Source organism: Maniola jurtina, chromosome 13 (assembly GCF_905333055.1).
Source record: "Maniola jurtina chromosome 13, ilManJurt1.1, whole genome shotgun sequence".
In the NCBI taxonomy this organism is placed as follows: domain Eukaryota; kingdom Metazoa; phylum Arthropoda; class Insecta; order Lepidoptera; family Nymphalidae; genus Maniola; species Maniola jurtina.
This window is the reverse complement of record NC_060041.1, coordinates 12,357,882-12,367,322: the sequence shown is the minus strand read 5'-3', so window position 1 is coordinate 12,367,322 and position 9,441 is coordinate 12,357,882. Positions and strand designations below refer to the sequence as shown.

Sequence of the window (9,441 nt, the reverse complement as noted above, 5' to 3'; positions counted from 1 at the left end):
TTGACCCTTTCAGCAACCTTACCGATCTGCTCATTCCATGTTAGATTTGTATCCACGTATATTCCTAAAAACTTGATTACGTTCACTGATTCTAAATTAATGTCATCATAATGTATGTCTAATAAGGCGGGTAGATTTTTATTAAATTGAACATATTTGGTTTTGGATAAGTTTATTTGAAGATTATTAGTGTCAAGCCAATTTATAATTGATTTAATTGTCAAATTAATTTCATTCTCATGGAATTTGACACCAGAAATATTTTCGGTGGATACGACTATTGCGATATCATCAGCGAATAATACTGTTTTATATATTGTGGCTTCAGTGATGTCATTGATGTAGAGAAGAAAAAGAAAGGGGCCTAATATGCTCCCTTGCGGAACCCCAAAGTTATTGTGCTTGAATTCTGATTGGAATTCTTTAAGTTCCCTGTCGACAATCCTTTTAATTATAACTGATTGTGTACGATTGGATAGGTAAGATTCAATCCATTGAAGCACCAGTCCCCTTATACCTACATTTTCCAACTTTGACAGTAAGATGTCATGACTCACAAAATCAAAGGCCTTAGATAAATCAAAAAATAGGCCTGATGTGAACTTTTTTAAATCTACTTTTTTAAGGACTTCACTTATTAAAGAGAAAATTGCAAGCGTTGTGGATTTATCTTTTTGGAACCCGTACTGTTGTGGTCTTATTATGTTGAATTTATTACAAAAACAGAGTAATCGCTTTAGCATACATTTCTCTAATATTTTTGAGAAGATAGGGATAAGGGTAATAGGTCTATAATTTCCTATGTCTTTATGATTTCCTTTTTTGTATATAGGTTTGATAATGGATAGTTTTAGAATATCTGGAAAACATCCAGATTCGTATGATAAATTTATCAAGTGAGTTAAAACCGGGACAATGTAATTTTTTGAAGCTTTTACTATTTTAGTGCTTATTTCGTCGTACCCTTCTGCTGTAGTATTTTTTAGTGATAGTATTTCCTTTTCTACTTCACTGTAAGTCATTGGCTCTATGTACATAGATTGAGCTATACTATTAGGTTTACTAGGCATAAAGTTATTGGATTTATCTGATTTAATATTTGTCAATTCTATAAAGTAGTCGTTAAATGTTTGTGCTATTTTCATAGGTTCGTTAATAATTTCTTTTTTACTCATAATACTGTCAATAAAATCATAATTCTTAGTGTTTGTTACTTCATCTTTAACAATATTCCAAGACGTTTTACACTTGTTTTTACTGTTATGTATTCTTCGTCTATTTGTCAGCTGTTGTGCATTATAAATACACCTCTTTAAAGTATTCGAAAAAAATTTATACTTATCTTTATATTGCTTATTTTTTCTGTTTTTGTAATATGATAAACGTAACTTTCTTTTAGATTTACAGCTAACTCTAAGACCTCGTGTGATCCACTTTTTCTTGTTGTTTGTTGTATCAATTTTGATCCTAATTTTTGGAAAACACAGGTTGTAAAAGAGGCTAAATAGTTCATGAAACTTGTTAAAAGCAATGTTAAAATCAATTTCTTCAAATACTTCAGAAAAGGTAAGATTTTTAATAGAATTGTTGAACTTTTCTACGTTTTCTTTGCTGTAGTCTCTTTTGTAGATAAAATATTTTTTATTATTAGAATAATTAGATTTTATTGGGTAGGTGATCATCTGAGCTGTTTCATGATCTGAAAGGCTAAGATGGAGGATTGAAGAAGTCGCATTAGTTATATTGCTCATGATCAGATCAATGCACGATTGTTGTCTGGTCGGCTTATTGATGTGCAATGTATAATTATAATTTTGAGCTAGGTCTTGCAAATGTATAGTAGCTTTAGATGGAATTAAGGTGTTTATATTGAAGTCGCCAGCAATCACAATCTTTTTTTTACTATTTTTTTTAAATTTGTTTGATAGTAGGAACAATAGATTCTCAAGTTTGTTTAGGAAAAGAGTAACGTCTGAGTTTGGAGTGCGATATATGCAAATTATGATTAAATCATATTCACTAATTTCAATACCACAGCACTCAAAATGTTTTACAATAGCTGTTTCATTGACAATATTTAATATCTTGTATTGTAGATGTTTTTTAACTAATATGCATACCCCACCTCTATTAGTAGTTCTAGAAAAGGAGGCTCCTAAGTTGTAGTTATGAAAGTGTAGGAAGTTCTCAGTACCCGATTTTATAAAGGTTTCTGATAAGCATAAAACGTCAGGACCTGTTTTTTTAAGTTCGAGTTCATCTAAAGTGATTTCGAGTAAATCTTTTTTTGACCATATGCTCGCTATGTTTTGGTGTAATATTCTAAAATTTGTTTCTGTTTTGTTTTGTGGCACGAAAAAAATTCTTTTTTGTGATAGGGAAGTAGAACGGTATAGTTCCTTTTTTAGGTTCTTGTGTCCTGGGTTCACTATTGCCCCTGTTTTCATTCGCGATTCGTGAGAAGTAATAAGGAATAGTACCTTTGCTATACGTTCGAATACGTGCCGAGTATTTTAAATCTGTCGATCGTCTATCCATAAGTTTTTTAAGTTCCTTATAATTTAAGTATTTGTGTTCATAATCAATAGAATCAATCACAATATTTATTTTGTAACAAATTTCGGCCATGTTCATATTCCTGTTAATTGTGTCTATAAAATAACAGTTATTAATTTTACATATTTCATTTAACCTTTCGTTTAGCATGTCAACGTTTAAAGATTTATTTTCTGTTACATTTAGGATAATTACAGGGCAGTTACAATATTTTTTTATCACTGTGTACAAATTAGTTAGTATTTCCATGGGATTAGTGTCGTTTTCTCCAACGCACAAAATAATTTTGTCATTCTTGGTGGTTTTAGTGTATTGGATGCCCTTTAACACTTCTGCAGACAGTGCATTTGGCTTGGTTGTAGCATTTACCGTGTAGTTCTCATATTTACCATTTACTCTGGAGTCCAAAAGCGCTAACGCCAGTCCCGTGCACTGTTGTGTGCCAAACATGTATATAGTTCTTTTCAGACATTCAGGATTCTCTTTAGTTTGATGGTTTGATTGATGATTTTCTGTAGTCTGAATATTATAAGTTGATTTCATTCTATTATTTGACTCTAGGTTGCCTTTTGCAATAGATAGTACTGTACAGTTTTCAGTTTGAGTGTATGAATTAGTTATTTCAGCATTATACTTTTTAACAGTCTCAGTTCCAATTATTATGCTATCGCTTAAATTCCCCTTTTTACGATTTTTCGGGCTAGTTACTGTTGAGCATATGCGCAAGAGATTATTAATTTTTATTTCTTGTTCAGATACTTTTCGTTCTAGCTGTTTTTTTTCTAGTAGTAGGTTTTCTATTTCAACATGTGCACTTTCAAGTTTATGTTGTAGAGTTTTATTACTTTGTTTTAAGTCGTGTAATTCATCTTCATCGTTCAATAGTGTCGATAGGTCTGGGAGGCTTCTTCTTAAGTTGCAACTAATTGACAAGATGGAATTCTCCTTATCCTCAATTACTGATTGATCCTGTGAAAATTGTTGGTGTAGTATATTAATAGGGCTTTTATCCATTGGTAATTCCTCCAATTTCTCCTGTGTAGTGCAAGATAATTGAGATGAGGATGTCGGGGTGCTGGTGTTACTTTTGCTACGTTGATTTTTGTTTTTGCAATCTGTACATTTCCATTTTTCTCTCATAAAGTTGGTCATCTCGTGAAACTTTTTAACCGATAAATTAGCACAGCCTAGGTCAAATTTTTTCTTGCAATCTTTGCATTTTAAATGTTCGTCTAATTTAACAAATTTTTTGCATTTATGACATGTGATAGATTTTCTTTTTTGTGTCGTAGTTTGAGTTTTATCTCCTTTGGAAGACATATTTCGCAACAACTTAAAGCATAAATGCAAAAAGAATAACAAAAAATAAAAATGAAAAAGGAAAAAAAAAGGAAAAAGTTATATCGACGTAGGATTTGAACCCGTCGTTAAAGATAATGTTCGTATCATAAGTCAAGCGCACCACTAGTTAGTCCATTGGAGTCATATGCGTGCTGGTAAAAATTATAGTCAGTATGCTTTGATATCGCTGTTCATGACATTAAAAGTCCACTATGTAGGTAGGTAGATAATTAACTGAACGCTCGTCACTCGTCACTTTTTATTATATTATTTGGGAAACTTTTATTTACGTACACTTATGAGTTTTGATCGATGTATTGATTATTATAAGGTTGTTTCCTGTTCATTTTATACGTGATTTGATATTTTTAGCACTAGGGATGGTCGTTATTTTTACATTCTATTAGTCCATTGTTTACTTATTAACGGAATTATTTTTCTTACACCACTGTAGTCTTTAGATTTTAGGTACTTGTCCTCGAATATTTATGCACTTTACTGTTCATTTAACGTTTTATGCGTGATTAAATCTTATTATCACTAAAAACAATATCGTGAAGGTCGTTATTCTTGCATCTGTTGATCCTTCGCGTATTTACGGAAATATTTTTTTTGCACTGCTGTAATTGTTTAGAAAACACTTGTTCTTGAGTATTTATTCACTTGGTTACACATTCACTCACTTTTTCTAATAGAAATTACATGTTTTCTATTTTTTAAGCATATTTTGAACGGAGCTTATGTTTGCACATGCACCGCCATCTGCCGTTTGATGTGTGCGTTTATCGTTACTGTGTGCATTATTTGCATAGCACACTGCATCCGCGGGGTTGAGGAGCGGCGCGGCGCCGCTCGGGAGCGACACCGCGCGAGCGCCGGTCATCAGTTGCCGATTATTATCGAATGACGAGTGCATTGTTAGGGAACCGCTAGTGTTACCTATCGTTTTCGTATCATCCGGGGGATGATTTAAATCATCCGAAGGATGAATTAGGGAATTATGCTTTTTAAAACAACGACGGCAACCGCCAAATTTGCAAAATTCAGCAGTATGGCTACTACTTTTCATGCAATTTTCGCATAATTTCCTATCGCGAAGAAACTTCAATTTCGATTCCAAATTAGAGTCAATGAATTGTGAACATGCGTAAAGTTGATGAGATCCATTGCACATAATACAGTTTTTAGGCGCGGAGTGACGTTCGTGCGGCTTAGTGCTAGAAACATTGCATTTTGTGGATTTCATTCGATCGTTTTTCGTGTTTATTGACTGTTTATTAATTTGTGATGAATGTAATGTTTCTAGCATGTCCGCCCGATTTTTTAGGAAGTTAATTAAATCATCAACCTTTAATTTTAACTTGGAATCGTTATTGTTAGTTATCAAAGTGCCTTTATGCTGTTCCCACTCGCGTTCCGTGGTTTTGTCTAGCTTGGACACAATTATAAAAATAATAAGCGTATCCCAGGAGTCCACCGGCTCCCCTAGGATCTTTAATGCGCGTATGTTTTTTAAAATTGTGTCACTAAGTGTTCTTATCGCCACTGGGGACTCTTTACTCAATGGTTGGATATTAAATATTGTTTTTATGTGATTTTGAATTAATAGTCTGTTATTATTATACCGGTCGAGTAAGAGTTCCCAGGCGACAGAATAATTACTAGACGTGAACTCCAATGCGTCAATAACCAGCTCGGCACTACCCTTCAGGGAGGACTTTAGGTAGTGGAATTTCTGGATGGTGTTAATTTCATCTGAATCGTGTATGAGTGATTGAAATGTATCCCGAAATTCCAGCCAGTGTTCGTATGACCCATCAAAGGATGGCAAAGTTATGGTAGGTAATTTTACAGATCGTAACTGACTATTTTCGCATGTTTTCGAACAAGCTGTGACCTTACTACTGCTACTGCTGCCACACCTATTTGATAATAACTCAGCCTGCGACAATGTACTGTAGTAGCAGTCCTCGAACTGCTCTCTCTGAGTTAATTGATCATCGCGATCAGTTTCACTGACACATTCCTCTATCCTAGACTGAATGCTATCGAACTCACGATAAAGATTCGTGGCACCTTCAATGCGTAACTTTAAATCTATTTTGTTCTGAGGCGTTACAACATTTGCATCAAAATTATTAATATAAGTACCAAATTTTGTTAATCTACCTTTGAGAGTGCCACGTTTCTTAATTAGATCGCGTACGAGTAGTTCTAACTTATCATCGTTGAGCCCTAATTGCGGAGATTTGTCGCGATTTGCCATTTTGGGAAAGTGGAAGTACTTACGTGGGAGCACTTACCTTATAGCAGCTAGCAGGTTGCACATGCACGTTTACGAAGGAACAGCACTATATTAACCAAGTGAAGCAACGGGTTGGGTGGTTCCTGGATAGGTTGACCGTATCCTGCGCGTCTCGAAGTCAGCGTTTTCGTATATATCCGGTGCAGAAGGTCCACAAATTTATGTTTGCGCTTGGTATTTGAAGAAAAAAGAGAACTTTTGATATTTTGGTTTAATCAAACTAATTAGCGATTACAATATACGATTTTGAAAACAACGATGTTATATAAAACGAAAAGCGAATGTCGAATGTCCATTTGAATTGACGTTTTGAAAAAGTCGACGACACAGCTACGTGGACCAATCAGGTTGGCCCACGCCCGCGGTCAGCGTTCCGATCTACGACGCCGCAACAACATACAAACTTTCGCTTTTATAATATTAGTGTGATTATTTCAATACTAGTTGATACCCGCGACTTCGTTCGCGTGGATTTAGGTTTTTCGAAATCCCGTGGGAAATCTTTGATTTTTCGGGATAAAAAGTAGCCTATGTGCTAATCCAGGATACTATCTATCTGCATTCCAAATTTCAGCCAAATCCGTCTAGTGGTTTTTGCGTGAAGGAGTACACACACACACACACATACACATACAAACTTTCGCTTTTATAATATTAGTGTGATTATTTCAATATCACTCAGTGAAGCAGCTACATAGAACCAAAAAAATATAGCGGTAGGTACATACCTGATTTCCCATTGATATCCTTTGCCTTCAGGTTCCTCGCTTTGAGTAGAGTTAATGTCAGCACGCTGTTGCTAGGGTGGTAGCAGAGGGAGGTTAGGAGTTCGCCACATTTGTCCTTTGCGGGAGGTTTGAGTGCCTTCCAGAAAGATGGCTTCTCACTAAGGTCCACCTGAAATTTTTACATTTTTTTTTTCAAATTTATAGACAAGCGATTGGCGCGATCAGACTTGCTGCTTAATGATGTAGCTTAAGCTGGAGCGCGCTTGCCTGGAAGATGCCTATAATTTATTCTTAGACTAGCTGATGCCCGCAGCTTCGCCCGCGTGGATTTAGGGTCCGAAACCCGTGGGAACTTTTGATTTCCCAGGACAAAAAGCCTATAAGTAATAGCCCGTTCCCAGGATGCAACATGTTTCTAAATCCCATCAGTACTGATGGTGAGATCCCCTGCAGCATCAGGATTGAGGAGTTGGCATCCAATTTTTTTATGAAACAATATCACAAAGTTCTTCTATCGATTAAAAAAAAAATTACGCAAATCGGTTCAGAAATCTCGGTGATTTCGGTGTACATAGGTAGAAAAACACAACTCCCTTTTTGAAAGTCGGATAAAAAAGTAGCCTATGTTATTCCCTGGCCAATCCTCTACTTGTCTGTGAAAATCCCGTCAAAATCGGTTCAGCCGTTTCGAAGATTAGCCTTTTCAAACAGACAGACAGACAGACAGACAAAAATTTTAAAAACGTGTGATTCAGTTATGGTATCGTTCAAATAACCATATGAGCTTAATATGAGGTAGTTATTTCGAAATTACAGACAGACACTCCAATTTTATTTATTAAAGTATAGATGATGATAAGAAGATACCTATTGCCTATATTATTTACTCTCGACTTGATATGGCGTATGATATGAACCTAGTTGCCCGTATAACATCCATTGATTGCGCTATTTCTAACGTAAATCTAACATTCTAACGTGGGTAACAGGATTTCTGGCCGAATTTCGGAGGTACTAATAAAATTAGGCCGCTTCAATTTTTGAGAGCACGATAAGCCTTGGGGTCTATATGATTCAAAATCTAAGAGATATCGGTGATCCATTATTGGTTCGGAAACTGGGTAAGCTATCAAATTGTTAAGAAATAGTAAGTAAACCCTGGTTTAATGCTACGGCAGAGAAAAAACTTTTTGTTGGGTGTAAGCAGATTAATGTAGCTACTACAACAGTGCTTAAAAAAACCGACTTTGATAACCAGAAACACTTATTTAAAAGAGGAGAGCTTCCGTTCTCTATCTCAGCAGATTTTCATCAAATCTTCACCAAAAATGGGACTAACAGTTAAATAGAATAATAGTAGATACTCATACCAACCTTACCTTCCTTAAAAAAAATTATTGAAATCGGTTCAGATTTGAAGGAGATATGGAGTAACATAGCAAAAAAAATATGCGAGAACCTCCTTTTTTGAAGTCAGTTAAAAATTGCTAAAAGCCCAAGATGTAATAGCTGAAAATATTTTACCTGGCATAGAGGGAGAAACACTTCTCCAATGGAGTCGTCCCTTGAGAAACGATCATAGTCGAACACGTGCAGATGTAATACCTGCAAACGACATACATTAGTATTTAGTACCATTAGTATGATTATTTAGATTAGTATGATTATTAGACATCAGTATGAGACATTAGTATCATACTTTGCTGTACCACATTAAGGTTAAAGTCAATGCCCAACAACGCCATAATTATTGCGCCAATTCTGCCGATAATCAATGCGTTAAGCTGAGTGGCCACACTTGAACGGTAAACGTATAATGCTTATTCAATTTGGGTTAAAATCGCCTAACACCAAACGGCAATGTGAATGACGTTTTAAAATTAACGCGTTAGATAGTTGCTACACCTACGGTTAACGGCCATTAACGCGTTTTTCAACGGCGTTTTCCGTTAATTTACTATAGTAGATATCAGAGTCTAGGCACCGTAAGCCCCTGGTGCAGTGGTGAGCGCTGTAATCTTATCAGTGAGGTCTTCGGTTCGATTCCTAACAGGAGCATTACGGGAATTTATAATTTCTAAATCGTCTCTGGTCTGGTCTGGTGGGAGGTTTCGGCTGTGGCTAGTTACCGCTTTACCGGCAAAGCCGTACCGTTAAGCGATTTAGTATTTCGGTACGATGCTGTATACAAACCAATGGGGTATGAGTTTAATAAATACCCCTTCAAAGGTAGCCCGCGTCCATCTTAGACTGCACTACTACCAAGCCAAAAGCTAGTACCTAACTTGCATCTGAATAACAAAAAAAAAACTAGCGAATTTATTTCGTAGTTTAGTCTTACCCTCATAATTTTTGGCAACGACATTGGAAGCAAAACACTATAATAAAATATTTAGGTAATGCGTGGCATAAAATCTAATAAGGGTCCAAAGAACGTCCCTTGTGTTACGCGGCATTGTACCGCAAAGGATTTATAGCTGTTTATAAGCGTGATATAAGAAATCCTTTTGT

The 9,441-nt window shown here is 35.5% G+C and overlaps 1 protein-coding gene across 8 annotated transcripts in view; it reads right to left on the bottom strand.

Annotated features, from left to right (window-relative positions):
- The window catches only part of LOC123871265 (synaptotagmin-7), a 425,136-nt gene that overhangs the window by 12,948 nt on the left and 402,747 nt on the right, over nucleotides 1-9,441 (bottom strand). For all 8 annotated transcript variants that reach the window (XM_045914960.1, XM_045914962.1, XM_045914961.1 and 5 more), the window contains 2 exons: nucleotides 8,455-8,535; nucleotides 6,931-7,099 (listed from right to left, as the gene is read on the bottom strand). In XM_045914960.1, coding sequence (XP_045770916.1) covers nucleotides 6,931-7,099; nucleotides 8,455-8,535 — 250 coding nt within the window. The remainder of the gene's footprint in view (nucleotides 1-6,930; nucleotides 7,100-8,454; nucleotides 8,536-9,441) is intronic.